The sequence below is a fragment of the Chinchilla lanigera genome, unplaced genomic scaffold (genome assembly GCF_000276665.1).
Source record: "Chinchilla lanigera isolate Chin_1 unplaced genomic scaffold, ChiLan1.0 scaffold00020, whole genome shotgun sequence".
Classification (NCBI taxonomy): Eukaryota; Metazoa; Chordata; class Mammalia; order Rodentia; family Chinchillidae; genus Chinchilla; species Chinchilla lanigera.
In genome coordinates this window covers 24,374,787-24,397,539 of record NW_004955421.1, presented here as the reverse complement: position 1 = coordinate 24,397,539, position 22,753 = coordinate 24,374,787, and the positions used below count along the sequence as shown (strand labels likewise).

General features: G+C 41.8%; 1 protein-coding gene across 2 annotated transcripts in view; it reads right to left on the bottom strand.

Annotated features, from left to right (window-relative positions):
• Taf3 (TAF3 RNA polymerase II, TATA box binding protein (TBP)-associated factor, 140kDa) overlaps positions 1-22,753 on the bottom strand; it is a 151,078-nt gene that overhangs the window by 16,933 nt on the left and 111,392 nt on the right. For both annotated transcript variants that reach the window (XM_005383880.2, XM_005383879.2), the window contains one exon: positions 12,827-12,909. In XM_005383880.2, the coding sequence (XP_005383937.1) occupies positions 12,827-12,909 (83 nt within the window). The remainder of the gene's footprint in view (positions 1-12,826; positions 12,910-22,753) is intronic.

The window sequence follows — 22,753 nt, the reverse complement described above, 5'->3', positions numbered from 1 at the left end:
AGGCACTGTGCCACTGAGCTAAATCCCCAGCCCCCAAAGGTCCTTTTATTTTAATAAACTTTCTAAAATACTTAAGATGTAGCACACTTATAAAAATACAACCAAGTACGTAAACTGTATTACAGACACTTCGCACATATATACCAGGAGCATTATTTTTCAAACTTTGGATCATAAATTCCTAGTTGCTGCTTCTTTTTTACTCTGTTAATATTATCTACATCTGTAATCAAAGGGTTTTGTACCACATGCTGAGATATTATAAAAGAAATGCTAGATATAATGACTCCTAGCACAGCGAACACGACTGGTGTACCACAACTGCCCAAAACCATGCCAGCTATTAACTGCAGACACACAGTAAGGTAACCCAAGTTTTGCAGTTTCTATCATACAAGTTCTCACTTAGTATTTATATATAGCACCGTATGAGAAACCCCTTAAAGATTTTCTTTCAAAAACTTACTAATGTTACCAACAAAATTTATATAAATTGAAATTTCAATGAAATATATTAAATGTGACTAAGCAATTTCATAGTGCCTAATTCCCTATTTCATAGGGAATTTAAGATGGCAAAGGATGTTATGGAAAGAAATAACAGTACAAATAGATGATTCACAGCACCATGAAATACATACACACCTACATAGCTTTTAAAATGCAGCACACCAAAAGATCTGAGCAGCAGAGAAACGGAAACAATTCACGTCCTTACTCCGCGGAACGGGCCTGTGCCCGCCTTGCGAGCGCGGCACCAGGTGCCCTTCTCTGCCTTCAGGCCTCCTCTCCTCCACTGGGTTCCGACGGCTTCACCCTAGCCGTGGTTCCAGCTGGACGTGTGAACTGGCCCCGTCAGAGAATCACATCCCACGAGCACAGTGACTGCTCGAGGCTGGACCCGGGATCTCAGCAGGGCCACCGAGAGGCTGCTCTGGGACGAGTCAGCCAATTTCCTCCAGGCTGAGATACTGGTAGAGATGCGCTTCATTGAATTCACAACAGATTAGCAGCTGGGGCAAAGCTAAGCTTGATGTACCACATCTACAAAATGTTTGGAGAAACTATACAGTCTTCTAAACACAAACAAAACTAAAAACAAACAAGAAACATGCAACAAAGAACACTGACAGCTTTTTTTTACATAAAAATTTTTTACTGTGCTGTTCGTCTAAAAACAGATTTTAAGTGCAGAGCACAAAAAATATATTTTAGAAATTCACAGAAGCATACATGAAGCCTTGTGCTCGAGCTTACACACACACACACACACACACACACACACATACACAGAAAAATAAAGGGAAGGAAATTGACAATAGATAACTGGTTTTTAAAGGGGGTTACTACCTAAAGAGCCAATGCAAAATGCCTGTTTGATAACCTGGACTTTATAGCAGCGAGTACATCAAATAGCGCAATTGGCCTTAAAAATGGTTTTAAGGCCGGGATGGTGCATGCCTCCTACAATCCCAACACTCAAGAGGCTGCGGAAGGAGGAGCGCTGGGTCACACAGTGAGTTCACGGCCAGCCTCAGCTACATAATGAGACCCTATCTTAAAAAAGCATGAGAACAGCCAAAATTGTTTTTAAAAATTTGAGGCCGAGGATTTAGCTCAGCAGCACAAGCACCTGTCTGGCAAGCACAAGGTCTTGAGTTCAATTCCCGGTACAAAAAAAAAAATCTGATACAAAAAAAATGAATAAACTCATAAATATTTCCCAGATTGATAAATGAATTGCAAAGCACAAATATTACCACAAAGAAAGTAATTATTTGTAGCATTTTACATGAGTAATGAGTAATTTTACACGAGTAATGAACTCCAAGAAAAATTCACCTGAGATGGAAATATTGTCAAGGACTGATAAGATTTCAAAAAGTATGTGGGAACAGCCTGAGTAATCATGTGAAGTACAGTATTTTAAAACCAAAGGCTTCCCCCAAGGAGGAAGGATTTCTATAAAACGCACACATAGGACTATAAGCTTTTCATGTAAAATTATTAGCAGTTGCCCAAAGTCTTGTTGAATTTTAATTCTTCTTTTATGTAGGGAAATTTTATTTCTTACTGGAAAGAACTTTAATTGGTATAATCTTTGGATAATATTTGGTACAATAATTTCAAAAATTTAAATGTTCACAATCTTTGATTTAGCAACATTTGAACAAAGATATATGTACAAAGATGTTGTTTCTTTATGTTACTGCAAAATCTGGAACAACTCAAATGACTGAAAATATGGGAATGAAAGATACCTAAATGATTACACAACAGTAAAATTTAACACCATGTCATAGGTAGAGGAAACACGTACGATCTATTACTAAGTGGGGGGGACAAAATGCAAGCTGTAGAATAGTATGTCTAAGATACCCCTAAAATTTGTTTTAAATATACAAGGAACCATTAGCAGCGGTTATCTTTGGGAAAGGAGGGGTTTGGGGGAAAACATTTGCTAAGTTACACACTCCTAAACAGTTACTTTTTAGAGAAAACAGTGACTGTATTATTTTTGTAATCAGAAAAGAAGACTTAAATACAAATCCAAATACTTCCACATTTAGTTGCAATTGTTCAAAATGTTTCCCTGGAAGTCCCTTTCCTTTTTATACCTGAATGATCTAAAATACACAAAAGGATACAGGTAGCACCTTAATGAGAAGCACTTATCTTTAAAGTAAATGTTCACAACATCAGAAAGAGGAAAACACACAGCTAATACGTACTGACGGTCTATTATGTCCTAATCAGGAGTTTAACTGTTTTGTTTCCCTGGTACTCTTATGTAAAACTCATTTACTAAAATCCTAGTTGCAGCTGGGTACGACGGTACACAGTTCTCAGGAGCCTGAAGCAGGAGGATCCTAAGTTCCAAGCCAGTCTGGGAAACACAGCAAGATCTTGTCTCTTATTTAAAAACAAAACGAAGAATCCTAGCTCCATACGTCCTGCCCCACAAGCTAAAAGCATCTTTGCCAGTGGTGAGTTATAGACCCCTGCGAAAAGGCTCTCAGCATCTTTTCCCTTGAGCCTGAAAAGAGAGGTTATCCCCACTTGAAGATGTGGCACAAACGGTACGAGATGTGGAAAGTTCAAGTGAAGCTCGAAGGCAGGGTCTTTCTCTTTCCACTGCTTGGGATGCTAGGGAGGCATAGCTCTTTTTTCAGGCTGGCCAGTGACAACAGAAATAAAAATATTCTATTATGCTAGACAAGTCTGGCTTCTTTCAAGTTACCCTAATGCCTGTAACGGCTTGAAAGGGGAAGCTCTGGTAGCATCAACAACATGTAAGGAATATTAGGAAAACCAGCTTGGGGAATATAATAGTGTTCTGGAAATCTGCAAATGGTATGTTTCAGGCCAGTGGCCCATCCAAGCAAAACTTTCCAGAAGGTAAGTGGGCAAACTTGCATTGACCATCGGGAACAACTTGAGCTGGAAACAAAGATTTGGTAATCACCATGCATAACTGAGACCTAAAAGATGAGTAGGTACAGTTAGGAAGAAAAAACAGTTAGTGGCTAGGGGCAAGGAAGAAAAACGGGCAGAGAAAAATAAAAGGCACAGTAGGAAAATGTCTCAGAGTACAGACTCCGTAACAAGAACGTTTCCAAAAGGACTCACGGAAACAGGGTCCAGTAGAGCAGAAAGGATTAATATAAGGGTTGTGGCAGGTGCTGTGGATTTGGGAATTGGGATGCATTTCATGATTTTAGTGAGAAAATGCAAAAAACTTCCTAGGGCAGAACCAAAATACAGTTAGTTCAGGCATGAAGAACTGGAAGAAGGGACATCTCATGAGCAAGTTCTGAGAAGCCAGGACGGGGGGAGGAAGCGATACAGCACTCAGCACAGGGAAGCCCTCGTGAATAAAAGTGAGCAAGTCCAGCCTTGGAGAGCGCAAGGCTGAAGGAAAAATGCAAAAGGGAGAGAAAACAGAGCTGAAGAGAGAAGATAACGGAGGCGGGCAGGGCACGGAGGACAGCACGCGACTGTCCTTGGGTGCGGCCCGTGCCGCCCTCCCGGAGCCTGCGGGGTGCGCGGGGCGGACCCCAGAAGTCTTAGAGCCCCAAACCGCAGATCCAAACAACCAGGAGGTAACGCGGCAGTCAGTTCCCTACGCTGAGACTACGGCCATGGTCCTAAGAAAATGGTCACCACCATTCTAAGCCCCCCAAGGCCTACAGTGAAGTGAATTTTACCCACTTTATAAGCTACAATGGTGGGAGTGTGCAAAGAGAGAGAACAAGGTTACTGCAAACCCTTTATAAAAGTCCCTGAACCTACCACTGGCCTAACAAGAGACAGGAAATGACAGAAGGGGAAGATGAACATTCTTTATGCTGTCGTCACAATAAGGGCACGTCAGTGTTTTCATCAACAGGCCCATATTCTTTACAAATGCCACAAGTGCGAGTAGTTTGATCTTTAGCGGAAATGACAATCAGACACTATGCAAAAGGTTAGCATGACACAGCTAAACTGTCTCTGCCTGTCACAGGTTAAAGAACGTTAAATTCTGCAAGTTCACGTCAGCTTTTTCCAGATAACAGATCTTAAGTACCCTCTGATATTTAGTCAATTAGTGATCCTGGGCCTTGATAACAGTGCAGAGAGAAACTTTCCAACATCATTCAAATCATATCTAAAAGGTGGTCATAAATATTTGAAACCTAAGTGAACTAATAAGACCTAGACCCATTAAGGATAAGATCTTTTACAACAAATTAAATAAAACAATTTATTGAAGTCTGGACTCAAGATAAGCTAGATTTACTAGCTGACCTTTTATTCACTTAAAGAACAAAATTAGCTCTAATTGCATTAGAATGGAATCCAGTAAATTTTCCCAAGTCTTCTAATGTGGCATCCATGTACGAACTGCTGTAATTGTTTACAGGTAAGATGGAAATGCTTTGATTATTATCTTTCCACTTGTTTTACTGTGCTGTAAAAGCATTTCCCAAAATCCAAAGCTAGATTTTCTGACAGTGTATTAATTTTTCTCTTAAACATATTGCATCTTTGGCGTTAATGAACAAACTACAACACGCCAGGGGAAAAATTAAATTTGGACTTGTTTATAATTCTAGGTCGTTAAAATGAAACAGTAATGTAACGAAGTCAAGAATTACTCTGGAAAGACCGGAAAATGGCTGAAGACCTGAATAAGAAAAATTTTAATTGTGTGCCTTCTCTTTAAGGTGGCTCAGCACTATACTGAGACTGGGTTAAGGAACCGCTGAATTTATAGGTACAATAACACAGGAAGACTAAAAAGCACACACCCCATCCGTTCTGCTCCACTTGTCCAGCCGCTAGGAAAGTTCACTAGTTACTCTGCACCTTTTGCTGGTATTAAAAATAGGTCATGTAAAAATTTGACATAGAATCATTAAAAATTTAAATATCACCTATTAAGTTTAAATATTGTAATTCTTAAGATTCTTCATTTTCTGGTGGTGCTGGGGTCAGGCCCAGGCCACGCACAGTGAAAGGTAAGTGCTCCACACTCGCCACCTCTCCAGCTCGTCTAACACAAGCAAAGCACCTATGAATACTTCAGTTTCAATAATAACTTCAACAAGCAAAACAAAGAAAACTTACTGATACTCTTTAATTTTTTTAGAAAATAAATTTTTTTTTTGAAAATAAATTTCTTTTTAAAGGGAACAAATTAAAAGTATTAAAAGCAGTGCTGGGTGTGGTGGCACACTTCTGTAATCCCAGCACGCAGGAAGCTGAGGCAGGAGGATCACTGCGGTTCAAGGCCAGCCTGAACTGCATAGCGAGACCTCATTTCCAAGAAGAAAAGAAAAAGGTAAAAAGTAAAAAAGCAAAGACTCACAAATCTGACAAGCATGATGCTCTGAAATGTTCCTGAACTTTACCTCCAAAGGTTCATGCTTTAAACCAACAAGATTCTTTTCCTTGCTCCTTGGCTTTCATTTATAAACATGTAAGATCTGACAGCTTTTCTCTACCTAAATACAATGAATCTGTTACTTCCGGCCAGCCCTCACCTGTCCTGGACTGGAGGCGCTGCTACCTGCAGTCCCTCATGGCGGGGCTTCACTAGGAGCTTCGAATGTAAAGAGCCACCCCGCCCCCGAGCACCGGGGCCACTTCTGCCTTCACAGAGGCAGGGTGTTGAAAAGGGAGGGGAGCAGTCCTAAGGACAGTCATGAACCCCGCACACTGCTGTCATGTCAGACCTTCAGCCCCACCCCATTTTCCTCCCCTCAGCTAGTTCGATTTGGGACTCCTTACTTACCGCAGGAGCTCTGACTAACACAACACCAAGCAAAAGTGCTCAACTCCAGGCAAACCGGCCTCTTAAAGGGGCATCTTCCCTGAGCTGTGCTCTTACACTTGCCTTGAAAAGGTCAATACAAAAATGCCCCTGAGGGGCTGGGGATTTAGCTCAGCGGCAAAGCGCCTGCCTGGCAAGCGCAAGGTCGTGAGTTCGGTTCCCGGTACCGGAGAAAAACCAAAAAAAAAAAAACCAAAACCAAAAACGCCCCTGTGTCAGCTGTAACATCTGCGTGGAGGACACTGTCCTCGCGATCTGGTTCCACGTGGAAATTAAGCTTTACATTTAGAGCCTTGAAAACCTTGGCTCCTCTGAGAAGCAGACAGGCGCTGTCCTTCTCAAAAGCTGTTTCAGGGCCCGAGTGTGCGGCTCGGGGCCACATCACGTGCTGAGCACGTGCGAAGCCCTGGGTTCAGTCTCCAGGGCACGCGCTCTTTCTCTCTTGCGCACGTGCACACACATACACACACGTACACACACGCACACACGCACAGAGAGCAAAGACCCACTGCTAGGAGGCTCATATCTGACACACAATGACTTGCTTCTTTTCCTCCCTTGATCTTAGTTTCCTGTTTCTATTTTCTGATTTACTATGTATCTCATTAAGTTACCTTAAATTCATTTAGACTGGAAAGACACACTTCAGATATGAAAAGCAGAAAGTGGGAGAAAAACTATTTGTTATTATTCATTTAAAGAATTTATTACTGAAATACCATTATAATTTTTCACCACATTAAATGCTCTTTGGCTAAATCTAGCTACATTTTAAAATATAAAAATACCATTTTCTTTAAAAATATTTTAAATGACTAGTTTTGCAAGTGTTCATGATTATTCTCTTTTCTATCAAACAGTTTGGATTTCACAAAGACAAAAATATCTACACATATTTTGTTTAAAAAGATTAACTTTTTTTCAAGATTAATACAAAAAGCTTTACCTCCTATTTTCAGTTTAGAGAAATAATTGAGATATTCCAACTGTTACACAGCTTCCACCAGATATAAGCTAAACTTTGTGATCTATAGCAAAAACCAGAATGATACAAAAAGAAATATATAAACTTTTGGCATCTCTGGGTGGTTTTTTTTTTTGAGACAGGGTCTCACTATGCAGTTCAGGCTGGCTTTGAGCTCACTATGTAGTCTAAGCTGGCCTCAAACTTGTGGCAATCCTCCTGCCCCAACCTCCTGAGTGCTGGGATTACAGACATGTGCCACCACCCCTGGCAGCATCCCTGCTATGAAAGAATTGGAGAATAAGAAAATTTCCTGAGTTTAAGAATGCAATCTAGTTGCCACTGGAAATCAAAACATTAGCAAAAACAAAACTACAGCCACCAACAATAAAGTCATCACTAAAAAAAATCTCAACATAATCTGAGTGGTTTGAAAGCTGCGTTTGCCAGCTTTGGTGACACATGTCTATAATCCCAGCACTCAGGAGGCTGAGGCAGGAGGATCCTGGTGAGCTTGAGACTAGTGTGGGCTACAAACTGAGCTCAAGGCCAGCCTGAACTGCACTGAGAGACCCTGTCTCAAAAAAGACAAAAAAAAAAAAAAAAGAAAAAAGAAAAAAGAAAAAGCTTGGTTAAATTTGCCAAACAGAATACCTATTATGAACTTTCAAAGGGAATTTAGTTATCATTAATCGCAATATTATTCTCTGAAAGGCATATGTGAGCTGTGTACCACCTGATCAAATACACTGTTAGATAGTTGTTTATTTTGGAACTGGGAATCGAACTCAGGACCCTGTGCTTGCCAGGCAGGTGCTGTGCCACTGAGCTATGTTCCCAGCACTGTTAGAAAACAGAACTATTCCTATTTATTAGAAAACAGAGCTAAGCATTTCGGGGGGCCTGGGGGGCTTTGGCTCATCCCCCCTTCCCTGGTGAGCTCATGGAATGCAGGCAGGAATGCAGGCAGGAGCAGGGGGGCCAGTTTCTAGTTTCCCCACCACAGTGTCCCGGCACTCGGCAGCACAGGACAGCCGGCAGCTGAGCCGCTTCACTCTGGGGACGGGGACAGGGACGGGGTGGCGGGACAGGGCAGCTGCCGAGGTGCTGTGAGGGTGGCAGGCGATCGGTGGGAGTGTGAGCGGAAGAAAGCTCCTTCCCACCCACCGTTCACCCCGAAGGCTTACACAAACTCACATTCTACTCTTCTGATACTTTACCAATGCATAAAATTCAGTCTGTTTCCATGATAGTCCTGTAACAGAGCTCTGGGCCTGGAAGTGCAGTCACACGCTGTAGCGCTGGGACGAGGAAAAGCTGCAGTCCCGCCCTGCCGTCTTGCCCATTTCTCTCTAAGTCCCTGTCCCCAGCACAGCACTGTTTTCTTCTCGGAAATGAGTACAAGAACCAACGCTGCGAGTCAGCCAGCTTCCCCACACTTCTCAAAATAAAGCACCTCAGCCAGTAAGGGGGTGGGGCTGACCAAGCCCCGAAACGCGCTCCCACGCGCCCCGCCCAGCACGCGGACCTTCTGTTACTGCACGGTGCCACAGGGCCCACCGGGACCAGAACCCTCATCAACAGGGCTTCAGGGCTCCAGGGTGAGCTGAAACCCATTTGCTGTCTTGGTGTCAAGGCCAGACTTGACTGCTGAGCTAGACTCAGGTCTCCCAACAGCCAGTGTGCTAGGTTCCCATTCATACCTCAGGGTACTGAGATCGTCATTTTTGTTGTTTTTTGACACAGGGTTTTGCCATGTTGCCCAGACTGGTCTTGAACTCATAGAGATCCTCCTGCCTCAGCCTCCTGAGTGCTGGGATCACAGGCATAGTGAGGATTTTAATTTCATACTCAGTGTAGACCATAGGGAACTCTGTATACCCACTCTGGGAAGATACATTAAAGGAACCTGAGGTCTGTGGAAAGCCATCTAACATTTTAATCTGGTCAGACAGAAGTACTGGCCTCACCACAGGCCTCCTCAGAACAGCTGCTAAGAGTGTGAAATCAAGGGAAAAAGAAGTCACCTCTGTCTTACTTGAAGGAAAAGTAATACACACAGAAGAAACAAGCTAACCTCAAAGTACTTTCCAGGATCAAGGGCAGCAGACATAACTTCTTTACGTCAGACTCAGAAACTAATACTGTCTTGTAGATCTTCCAACGAGAGGGTATGATTTGAACCTTGTAAAGCTTTTCCTTTTCCCCCTATATTCTCCGCCTGTCCTTCGGAATTAAGATTCCTGCTCACCCCTAGACTATTCAATCCCCTTCCTTTCTGGATCCCAACCTGCTCATCAATTCCACTCTGAAAGAGTACAAGTTCACTCCCAGGTGGGCACGAATTAAGTAACAAAGGGCATATTTATACGCTCTCTCACCTCTTTTCCACTACTGTAGCCAGGGACTAAGCCAGGTATCCCCATGCTATGACCAGAAAAGCTACAAATCTGAGGGCCATGTAATTTTCATGGGTCATTTTATGGCTTCTGTCTAGATGTTCCCCCAAAGCCTCATGCGGTCATAGGTGGGGGTTTTTCAGAGATGACGAAATCTAGAGTGTGTGACTGATTCACAGTGCAACGCTAGGCTTAGAGGTGCTAGGATTAAGGATGGGTGATTACCACATCAGTGCACTGACTGGCTTGGCGCTGCCCTAATCCTGGCAGCCTAGACAGACAGAAGGGACAGAAAGAAGTTTGTCTTGTCCCTTGCTTGCTCCGCTGCCTTTTGGGAGTCACGGGCTGCTTCTCCTCTGCAATGCCCGTCTGCCGTGCCACCCTGCCTGGAGCCAGCAGACTGTGGACTGAAACCACTACCAACTGAGCTAACTAAGGCTCTCCTCCTCCTTTAACTTGGGGTGTCAGGTATTTTGTCTCAGCAAGAGAGAAGTAACTAAGACAATCACAAATTATTCCTCTTTTAATTTTTCAGCTACTTGAAATTGTGACAACCATTCTTAGGTTATGGGTCATACAAAAACAAGCTGTGGGCTAGATTCAACCCAAAGGCTGTAGTTTACTGATCTCTGATTTAGAACCCCCACACTGCAAAGCACTTTACTGAATAAGTTCTGTTTTACATAATTCTATTATTATTTGACTTAGACTTCTCTCTTATTTAATTAAAAAGTATAATGTATTTCAATTAATCTCTTTGTTCCACTGTAAGGATTTTCTTGCATCTGCCTTGGTCAAATGATAAATCCTTTATATAATATGAGAGTTGTTTACCTAAATATCTTTTTTTCTTCCTTTTTTTTTTTTCCGGTACTGGGAATCAAACTCATGACCTTGTGCTTGCCAGACAGGCGCTGTGCTGCTGAGCTAAATCCCCAGCCCCTACCTAAATATCTGAACATGTATATGTTATATAATATTGTCCTTTCAAGGGCAATTTGTCTAGAATCTCTGGTTATTATACTTTCCCTTTGTTCCAAAGTAATAAGATCTATTTCTCATATCTCCCAGTATCTTAGGTGCATGAATGCTTTACTGAAAAAGGAAAATAGAATAAACAGTCAAAGGAATTAGTGACAGTTGCTTAAGGCAGAGAGATGAATATAACTATCAGTGCCTTTCACAAACCTTCTATCTCTAAAGGGAGTAAGACAGCCAAGCCTCTGCGTGGAAGTTGAGATTAGGTCCTGGTCAGTTACCAAGAAACAGGAATCAAATATGAGAAGGTAGGAGGAAAGCATTTAAAATGAAAAGAGTAAGACCCCTTTCCTCTTGGAGGCAGGAGACCACACAGAACCCTCATGGGGTGGTAGGAAGAGCCACCCGGTGGTCTCTTCTGCCCTCCACCAGCTGAGAGATGAGGACCCCCCTCAAACGTCTCTAGGCGAGGCTGAGTGTGTATGTACACTAGGTACTGCACCCGAAATACCTGATCTAAAAAGAGACGGGTCCACATCTCTTTTGCTAGTATTTTGTAAGCTTGTCATCAGTACTACCATCAACGGTCTAGGTCTCTCTACTGCCACAGTAAAGAATTATGTGGAAATTATACAGAGAATTTAGGTGAAAAATACAGGCTATCTGGGTTTTCCTCTTCACATCTTCAGAGGCATGTACCCCCTAACAAAGGCCATGTCTGCATCTGCTTCTGCCACTTGTCATAACCACGCTGGGCTTTACGCGGCACCACACTGAGCTTGACGGGGCAGTGGCGCAGGACACACATAAACTTCAGATGAAAGGATCCGTTGAGGAAACAAAGCACGTTTCTGTTTTTTACCTACTTATACAAGCTTACAGGCCTGACGCTCACTTTTATGGCTAAACCTGAATGGGAAAGCAAATTTATTTTAATATATTTGCTTGCAATGCAAACTACTCCATTTTCAGACTTACCAGGAAAAATGAAGTTGTAAACTTGTACTTTTAGCTTGTGAATTCCGTGTACATGACATACAGTATGGTATTTATAAAAAGGAAAATTGTTTTCAACATGATTTACAAAATCAGTACTTCATCCTTCATTAGGATCATGTTAAGAGCACTGCAGGCCTTAATCTGTCATCAAAAGATGAATAAAAGGAATATATTCAACTAATTTACTTCATCTTTTTTTTTTTTAACCATTTTACCTTAAGAGATAGGCATCTTTATATAGTGACTCTGAAAATTAAGGAAAACAACAAATGCAGGATTTACATTTCTAGTTGTAAGATAAACAAAAGAGTGGCCAACTCTAACTTCAATGGCTTCACAAGCCTCTGGCGGTACCTGTTTTATCGGCACAGAGTAACGCTAAGTCCCGTATCTCTGAGCTGCGTCAGGGACAAGGCTCATGTGCTGAAGAAGGTACAGCGTTACAACTATGCGGTTCCATGGTTCACCTTGGTTGTCCACTTGACTGGACCGAGGAGCGCCTGGGACGTTAGCAGAAACGCTTCCGGGTGTGTGTGAGGGAGGCCCCAGAGACGACTGGCGCGGAGCACAGCAGGCCAAGCAGGGAGACCCACCCGGATGTGGTAGCTCGGCCAAGAGGCGGGGCCTGGATGAGACTAAGGTGGACAGAGGAGGGAGCCCCCAGCCTGGGCTCTGCCGTGGCAGCCAGGAGGAAAGCAGCTTTCCTCCACCACACCCCGCGGCCATGTTTCTCTGCCTCACCTCGGGCCTGACAGCGATGGGGCCACCCGGCCACAGGTTCATAAAATACGAACCTTCTGAAACCACCAGCCACAACTACCCTGTCCTAAGTTGCTTTCCTGTCATCTGTCACAGCATCCAAAAGCTGCCTACGGTACCGGGAGAAATATGGCAGTAAATCCACCCCGTATACAGTTTCTTATTTACTAAGACCTCAAAACACTACGCAGAAATGTTATGTGCCAGTCTTTGAAAACAATGGTCCTATATGTCAAAACAAGAAGTACATGGAGGAAGAAACCAATAAACATTTGAAGAGTTCTCAAAACGAAGCGTTACCCTACATGGTCATACAGAAAAAGGCCTGTAGAAGTCTAAATCCACTAGGAGAGGGCAGAAAACGTTAAGTCTTACTAGTTTCGCTTGGATGTGAAGCATTATACTTACATCTTGTCTTGGCCAGCACCAACTCGCAGAGTCAATCTGGGGATAACTGGACTTGGGGCTGGAACGACCGGTTCCACTTTTATCTGTGGAAGTTAGAACACCACAAGTCAATACAGTTCCTAACCCTCCCAAAGTGCCTACTAGCGCTTCTGCTTCTCAACCCTACAAACTTAATAAACAAATGTAAGCCACAAATAGGGCTAACATGCTAGACACAAAGACAATCTGGGCTATTCTATGTTTTGTTCTCAATAACTGAAGGCTACCTTACATCGTGAGAAATTTTATGAAATTTAACCACAATATGTGCATAGGGCAGTTATTTCTGTTTTACTCTTGCGTTCCATTACACTGTTGGGATTTTTAAACAACAATTGATATTTAGAGCATTTGGTAGAATATTTACATAACTGCCACATTTAACATAAATAGAAAAACCTTCAATGATATTTTCCTTTTAAGAGGAAATGCACCTGTTTATGGGACTTGACAAATGTTTTTTTGTTTTTGTTTGTTTTTCTCCGGTACCGGGAACCGAACTCACGACCTTGCGCTTGCCAGGCAGGCGCTTTTGCCGCTGAGCTAAATCCCCAGCCCTGGGACTTGACAAATGTTAAACTCATTGTTAAGTTTGCTTTAGCACATGAGAAAGCTGAAATGCCAACTGTAACTACAGCATTGCACTATTCCACTTTTGGCTAACAGTAAAAAGATATAAAATGCTGTGAAATAAAATACTGTATTTTGTCTTAGGAAGGATTTGTAGTGATTCCTGAAAAAGTTGAAGAACTCACAAATACTCACACTATTAGAAAAAAATATGGAATCAAGTATCACATTAGAGTCTTCACAGTTTTTCACTTGAACACCTTATGGTGTAATAAGTATTTTGAATAAGCTAAACAAAAACTCTATGGCTCCAGGTTATTATTTACATCCATTTTCAGTGGGGGCTTGCCTGGCATTTTCGATTATTCTTTGCTGTATGGGACTGTTCCAGGCACTGACAGATGTTCAACATCCATGGTCTTGGAATACTTTGTGAGAGCAGTTTACTGCTACCCAATGACAACGAGCTACAAATCACTGATTATGTACTTTTAAGAATTAAATCATAGGGCTAGGGGTTTAGCTCAGCGGCAAAGCGCCTGCCTGGCAAGTGCAAGGTCGTTTCTTCGGTTCCCGGTACCGGAGAAACCTCCCCCCCTCCAAAAAAAAAGAATTAAATCATAATGTAAGTGTGCTGGTTCTAGCACTGCTCAGTACATTCCATCACACAGTGATTTGCACATGGATCAAATCTACTACTCTCTTACGTATTTACTTATCTCCTCCTCCACGAGTTTTGTTTAATCTACCACCACATCAAGGTCTGCTTTGACCAGCCTCTTGCGCAGTGCCTGGCGTGTACGAGGTGCTCAATAAACATTCTTGAATCAGCACCTTATCCTGAATGTCCCCTCATCTCTCATGTCTTTTGAGTATTCCACCGGTCATCCACGACCAACCTACAACTATCCAGAGCACTATGTGATCCGAAAGAAAACTTTCTGCCTTCTACTATCAGTTTGCTTGGATTTCCCACTCACTCAGCTATGGCTGACACCAGGTCTGTCTTGTTTATTGCTATTGCCCAGTATCGATTAAATACTTAAGACACATCTAAAGCACAAATACGAAGCAATGACCCTAAAATTTTATGAAGACCACGGCCTTTTTGCTCAGCACTCCCCACAGGAAGAAGTATTGAGGCCACTAGGCAAGAGAACTTCAACTCCTTACAAACAGACCTTTCTGCATCCTCAATTACAACTATAGCCCATTTCCTCTGGTTTTTAAAGAATATTATTCATTGATTAGCTTAATTATTTAGAGTATCTTCAACCTATCTAGTCAATTACTTTTAAACGTGTTCAACTCTATCTTTAAAAAAAAATTACCTTCCCTTCAACCTCTGCCTCATAAGCCCTCACACTTTTGTCTTCACTATTCCTTTATCACTTCACTGTCTCTGCTCCTCTGCTTATTATTATTCCTCAGCCCATACCAACCCTGCTTCTTCCCCACACAGGTCATGCAAACCCCTCCTCAGAGACACTAACCACTCCCTGCCGACCCAGGGCGTTTCCCGCTAGAGGTCTCAGATCCTTCCTCCTTACGAAGTCCTCTACTTTCGCCAGACCTTGCTTGTTCCTCTCATCACTCGAGCTTCTTTTGCGATCCCATCCATTTCCATCGTTTCCACTGTGGGTTTTGAATGTTTTGTCTTCAAAATTTTCCTTTCTAGACTACCCCTGATTGAAGCTCAGACCAAAAGGGAAAGCTGTCTACTGAACATTACCCACTAGCTATGCCGTAGGTATTTTACCTCACCACACACACTCTTTGTTTTTTTTGAGTGCTATGGATTGAACCGCGGACCTCGCGCACGCTAGGCAAGCGCACGCCAACCCAGATCTTAATTTACCGAAGCCTCCACCACGCGCTGTCCAGTGCAGCGCTGTCCCTGCTGGCGGAGGTCTCCTTCATTTGCCAGTTCTGCAACACAGTGCAGGAGACGCTTCTCACGGCCCCTGAGAGTCAAAAGTCACTCAGTGGCGTGGAGAAGACCCACGTGTCAATTATCTAGGTTTCCTGTTCTTTGTGTTCAGTTTCTCCTCTTAGGAGGGAGGACAAAGCATCCACAGCTAAGCAGATCTGAAAACCTAGGTCCAGGCTGTGTTTTGTACACTACTGAGACTTCTATACTTTTGTTACCTTTTATGTTATCCGTAGGTGAATAAATACAACCAAAATTAAAAAACATTTACAACCCACTTAGACTTTGCCTGGTATTGTACTTGATTATTTCCCAAATATTTATATTTAGATTTTTTTAACAAGCAAGTGGGGCAGATATTATTGGCTTTGTTTTACTCCATATATGGAGTAACCACTTTTTTTTTCATTTTGTTTTCCTACTTAATTTGAAGGTTATTCAAACAGCAAAACCGGATTGAATATGGTCTTCTTGAAGAGAATAAAAATATTATATAAATTATACAAATTTCCCATGTTTGTTCAATTCTAAAAATTTTAGGTTTGCACATTCATAGGTGATGAGGTATTAAGAATATTCCTTTTTAAATTAATTTTTAAACTGACAAATAAAAACATAAAAAACTGTATAAACTTATGGGGTACCATATGATGTTTCAATACATGCACACACTGGGTAGTACTTACATCAACATAAACATACCTCTATTCAAATATTTGTATTTATTTATTTTTAATTTTTATTTTTTGCAGCACTGGGGATTGAACACAAGCACTCTATCATTGAGCCATACCCCAGCCCCATTTATCATTTCTTTATAGTGAAAACTTTCAAAATTCTTTTGTTTAGCCTTTTGAAATATACAGTACATTATCTGTAGCCACCCTACTACACATCAGGAGACCAGCACTTCTTGCTCAGTAATCCTTCTTCAACTCACGATACTATTGTTTCAACACTTAACACTTTGTAAAGCTTTTTATATTTAAATAAAGCTGTTTCCCATATGTTTAAAAATTCTGAGCCAGGCATGGTGGTGCAGGCCGGTAATCCTAGCACCGGCGGCTAAAGCAGGAGAGGATCCTTGTGAGTTCAAGACCAGCCTGGGCTACAAAGTGAGCTCAAGGCCATCCTGAGCTGCACAGTGAGACCATCTCAGAAAGACAGAAAAAACAAAAAAACAAAAAACTGTATTACTATTAATTTGCTTTGGAGTGTGCGTTTGGCCCACTTCTTTACCACACTGCACAGTAATTGTAACTTACACTTGTACACTATTTCACCAAATATGTCCCACACCCCATATACATTACCCAACTTGATCTTCACAACTCCATAAGGAAGGTGTGGAGGGTAAAATCATCCCCACATAATGAAGGGCTCAGGAAAATTAAATGGTCTCGGCAGAGTTACAAAGTTAGTAAATAAAGGCCTAACTCCTGGCCTCCTGACACCAAATTCACCTTTTCCACCATATAGGTTCTTGATTCTCCGACATGAAACTGTTTATATTTTCTGCAAAGCTCTCGCATGATGAATTACATATTCTTTGACATGGCTAGCATTAGTTGTAAAATGTTTTTTCTCTATAGAAGGCTAATTTATATGGAAATTGAGATAAATTTTGCCATTCAACTAAACTAGTTGGGTTTTTGAGGCTGTCTTAAATGAGTCTTTGGCAGGGCAAATGAGTCAAGTCATCGACTACTTATAACCTATTACTTAAAAAGTTAAATGATATAATATGTAAGAAATAAGCAAACTAAATAATATACTTTGTAAGTCACTAAAGTTGGTATGAATGTGCCCTGAAAACAACAGGTACTCACTCAACTGACTGAATTAATGAATAAATCTGTTACCTCAGCTCAAAACTGTATCTGTAATTTCAGTGACCACATCATCCAAACAGAGACACCTCTGTAAAGAAGGAGCTATTAATTATGCCATAAAATGGATGTAAACTGCGATTGCTTTAGGCAAAGTAAAACCAATAGTAACTTTGCCTACAAACTAAGATAGCACTTTAATTTTATTCTTGAGTAAATTAAATTACATTTAAGTTGAAAATATTCAAGGGAGTGTAGAAAAAGATCAGTAAAAATTTTTAAAAAGAGAAAGATTAACAAGGATGCTAATACTATAAATACAGAACATATAATTTCTAAATAAAAATTTCTTCCAAGATTTTAATGTTAACTTTATCTGCTTACAGAAATACAGAGAAACTTTCTACAAATACAGTATAAAATAATGTCTTATATCTATTTCCCAGGAAACAACAAATTAAATGACAGTTACTTCCATTACTTAAATAATAGGACATATGCCATCTTTTAATGGCATGAAGCCAAAATCTGGGGACAACCTGAGTTTGTAAGGGTTAAAATAAAAGAACAGCACTTTGGAGTAATGCTGAGAATTGGGGCGAGCAGAAGAGCATTTACAGTGGATTACTAAGCTTCCCAATTCACCAAAGAGGTAAAGTCCAGCAATATAAGACTCCTTTGTAGCTAACTAAAAATACATTGTCAGTGGATTTGTCCAGTTTTATGTATAAGCAATACCTCTTTCACCTGAACTAATACTAGTAGTCATATAAGCCCCTTATTGCCATGTGCTGCATTTTTTTTGCTAATCTTCAAGGATTTAGCTTCTTTGCCACATACCTCAGGGCACCAACTGATAAAGCTCTAACTCTCCATTTTTCCAGGACACCAACAGTGCAGCCTTGCAAAAAATGAAAATCGCTCAAGAGATTTAAAGGGGAAATTTATTTTTAAAATCCTGACTTGAAGCAAAGAGGTGGATTTTTAAAAAGCTTATCTATAAAGAATCAGTTTAAATTTAAATTCTATCTTGGAACTCTTTCATGCATTCCAGCTTTAAAGTTTATCTTTTGACAGAGACTTTCTACAAAGGTAATGGGCAGCTTTGTCAATATAATCTGTGCAAGGTTTCAAAAATTTTTTTTTAATGTTAAAATCCTTTCATTAAAAACACACATATATATGTATTAGCTGGGGTAGCAGTAGGTTTAGCAAGCACTAGTTCAGATTCCCATCTACATTGTTGTGTCAGAAAAACAACCCATAGATACTGCTGATGAAAAGTCAAATTTAATCACCTAACGTTTTGGATGAGAAGCTATGACTGGTAAGCTTTTCGCTGTCTTTCTTAGCAATTAAGATCTTCACATTAATTCATTTTAGAAACAATTTCACAAAACACTGATAAGTTGTTTAAAAAAATTTTGTTTTGGTACCAGGAATCGAACTCAGGACCTTGCGCTTGCTTGCCAATGAGCTATATCCTTGGCCCAAGTTGTTTAAAATATTAACAGGACAGAGGTGCCTGGTTGTGGTTAACGATAAACGTGGTGTCCATCATGGACACACAGCTGTCGGCCAGTGCTTGGCATACTCTCATGGGAACGCAAGCTCTCAATTCACAACACCTGAGGAAACATTAACTCGTCCCTTCTTCAAACAGACAGGAGAAGCAGGAAAGGAGCGCCCCTTTACCGCGTTACTGCATTTACTGAAACACCGTCTCACTGGTTACGACCGCTGGTGAGAGGAGACTGGCGATGAGGCTGTGTCCCTTTAGGTGGACGGGAAGAGAGATGGACACCTTTTACAGATGGGACGAACCCACAAAGGTCTTTATCCTTCTCTAAACTGTTTAAATTCAACAAAAGATTAGAGGCAAATCTTAAAGGATTTGGGGATCGATTAAAGAAACATTAAAATTTTTAATTTTTACTAATGTCATTAAGGCTTTGAGGTCATCCCTTTCCTGCTCTTTAAAACGTGGCAGCTACACAGAGGCACCCTAAGGTTTCTTCACAGACTGAAGTCTTCCCAAGCCGTGCTGCCACCCCAGTCCTGACTGCGCACTCTCCTTACCCTCTACTGGCGTGCTGTGCTCAGCGGCTGGCCTGGCAGGGCTGCCTGGGGCGGTAGAGAGCCAGGCTTCGGGCAGACAGACCTGGCCAAGTCACAGCTCTTCCATCCACAGCCGCCAGAAAAACTGCACCTTTACGTGCAATTTTTTTCAGTTGTAAAACAGAAAGAGCAATACCGAGTCCCCAAAGCTGCTTGGGGATTAAACAATGGGGTCTGGCCAGGCCTGGCACTTGAACGCACTCTAAGTGATAGTGGCTAAAATAATTTACATCTAGGTGAGGTCACTCGATAGCCTATGTTGGCTCAAGTGAAAGAATTCATCAATCAGAAGTACACAATTTGGGGAATCCTTTGTAAAGTATACAGACTTCCCATTATAAATAACTTTTAATTATACAAGAGTAGACTATCAACATTATTACGTATTTGTAAAAAAATTTTGAATGGTCAGTCATTACTCATCTTAAATGACATAAACTAGTCTCAGTCAGCGCTTGCTATGAGAAGAATTTTATGCTATCATTATTGGAGAAGGTGTAGAGCTATTCATAAGAAAGGTAAACGACACTTTATAATGATGCTGGTACTGAACAAGTGGCAGAGTCGGAGGTAGGGAAGCAAAGGTCTCAGAGGCTGTGACTTTCGAGTCGCTCTCAAGCGGCAGGGCTAGAACTTCCACCCTTGTCAGTGTGACGGCCAAAGCCTGTGCGCACTGTGGGATGCTGCTGGGCCTACTTATCTACACATGCTAGTGCCATGATTTGGGGATGAAGTGCTACTGTGCCATCCAGATCATATTCAAATAAAAAACAGTCAAATGTAAAAACATAATCCTGCCCGGCACAGTGACGGTGCCTATCATCCCAGCTAGTTGGGAGGCTGGGGCAGAAAGGTCACAAGTTTGAAGCCAGCCTGGGAACTTAGCCAGATTTGCCTAAAATTAAAAAAACTGAAAGGGTAGGGGCTGTAGCTCAGTGGTAGTAGAGTGCTTGCCTAGCACATGTGAGCCCCTGGCTTTGCTCTTCAGCACCACAGAAACAAAGCACATTCTCCTGTCTGACACAGGGGCTGTGGCTTATTTTCTATTTAAGATTGTAGACCCAGTTGGGGTAAGCGTCGTGGAAGAATGCTTGTGTAGCATGTGAGGGGCGCTGGATTCGATCCGTAGCACCACAAAAAACCTCAAACAAGACCAACAGCAGAGTACAGGTACAAATGTCCAATCCCAGTAATGTAACTAACAAGACGTTTTCCTTTTAGGTTTTCATAATGATTCTTCATCCGAAATGCACTTAAAATACCACGAGTAATTTTATTCCTTTTTTTTTGTGGTACCGGGAATCGAACTCATGACCTCACGCTTGCCAAGCAAGCACTGTGCTGCTCAGCTATGTCCCTGGCACCCCAAGAGTAATTTTTAATTAAAATAATCCTGTGCATCCATCTAAACTAAAAAGATCCATGGTTTGAAATAAACTATTATGCAATATATACACTTACATGCACAGAAAGAAATCTGAAGGAAAATCTTAAACTGCTCTGCAATGTACTATTAGGTTCATCACTAAAGCTACTTTGGTGAGTTTACATCTGGTCAACCTAATTGCTCTTAACATGGTTTTCTTTAAAAGCTAGTTGGTGCCATTTTAAATAAGTGACAGATTAGACTATCACTGACTAATGCATACTACTCCTCACAAAGGGGAACTACAAGTGTGCACACACTATTTCACTTATGTCTTTTTTTTGTTTGTTTTCTGAGGCAGGGTCTTGAGTTGGCCTTGAACTCACTGTGTAGCCAAGGCTGACTTTGAACTCACAACACTCCTGTCTCAGCCTCCCAAGTGCTGAGACTAAAAGTGTGCACCACCATGGCTGGCTTCACTTACCCCTCACCCTTGAGATAGGGCCTCACTTATTTCAGGCTAGCCTTGGACTCACTATGTAGTACAGGCTGGTCTAGAACTCACATCAATCCTCCTACCTCAGCCTCCACAGTGCTGGGATCACAGGCATGTGCCACTATGCTTGGCTCCCGTTTTTAACTTCGTGTAGGAAAGCACAGTGGCTAGACATATCAATTATAGCACCTCGCTGGCCCGGACTGAAATTCTGACTCCTATTCAGTTACTCACTATGCGTTATCTTGGTCAAGTATTTTCCTCTTTCCAAGTCTCAACTGTTCACCTGAAAGTGATGATCATTACAGCGCCCACCTCAGAGGCCCGCAGGAAGGACAAGTACTCAGCACGGTGCTCAGCACATAGCAACTGCTCCATGTTAACTGCGGTACCCTACTCTGCTCTCATTATCTCTAGAGAGGAAACATCTACGGGTAGAGCTCTCGGGGCCGTGCCCCAGGGGTGCTGCGTTCCAAAGCCCAAACTCCCTCCACATCAGGCGAACTCTTCCATGATCAGTGGACTCCTCACTCGCCCCTGTACTGAGTCAGTGCGTAGGGCAAAATAATCACGGGGAGATTTGTAAATTTCCTCTTGTTGCTTTTGTTGTGGATATGTAAGAAGGCTCACTGGTCACAGTAAGTACACCCAACACAGGCTACTTTCAGTAATTCCTTTTGCTTGACGTGGGGGAGGAGTTTAAGGGGCTGCAAACGGCGACATCTAATGTAATCACTAAGTATCTACTCCCTGTCAGTGGCACTGCCCTTTATTCTTTCTTCTCTGTATGCAGCTCTACATTTTTAAAGTCATACTAAGAAAACAAAAATTTTTTAAAGGGTGTAACAATAACTACTTCACCTGTACTAACAGATTGGCTACTGTGGTCCAAGGAAGTGGCCTTGGACCACTCTTCCTTCTACTACTCTTCCTTCTACAATTTTATAGGTTGATTCAAAATGAAATAATAACCCTACCATCAATGCCACATACTGAGGTGTCTGATTATGAGCCAGCTGTGGCACTGTGCACATCTGGTATGTCACCTAATTCTCCTATAAGCAACATGTCCAGTTTCACAAATGCCAGGACTTGAATTCATGTCTAACCCCACAGGCAGTATTATTATTACTATGTCTTATAAGATATGTGACAACAAGGGTAAACTTTAATCTTTTGTCATTTTTCTCCATAAGCCATCAAGCTGATGCTGGGTCTTGCATCCTCTGCCAGGTGAAATCTGTGCTGCTGAGGTTCCCACCGAGGCAGTGGGAGAGACTTTTCCTTCTCAAAGTCATGGTCTGCTATTACAAACCTAATCTGATGGGCTTCGCTCAGATTCATAATGGCTGTTGAAACAGTGCCACTGACTTTCCAAAGTTAAGATGGTGGTGAGAGCAGCAGCCCAGGTTTGATTTACTGAGTGCCCAGCTGCCAAGTTACCAGGTACATGACGGAGAAAGGACTGGCTGTCAGGCAACATCCCTAACAACACACATTTCAAACTGGGAAGCGTATCTGTGCTATAAGTGACTGGCACTTGCTAGGGGTGACCATGACCCTGGACAAGTCATTCTCA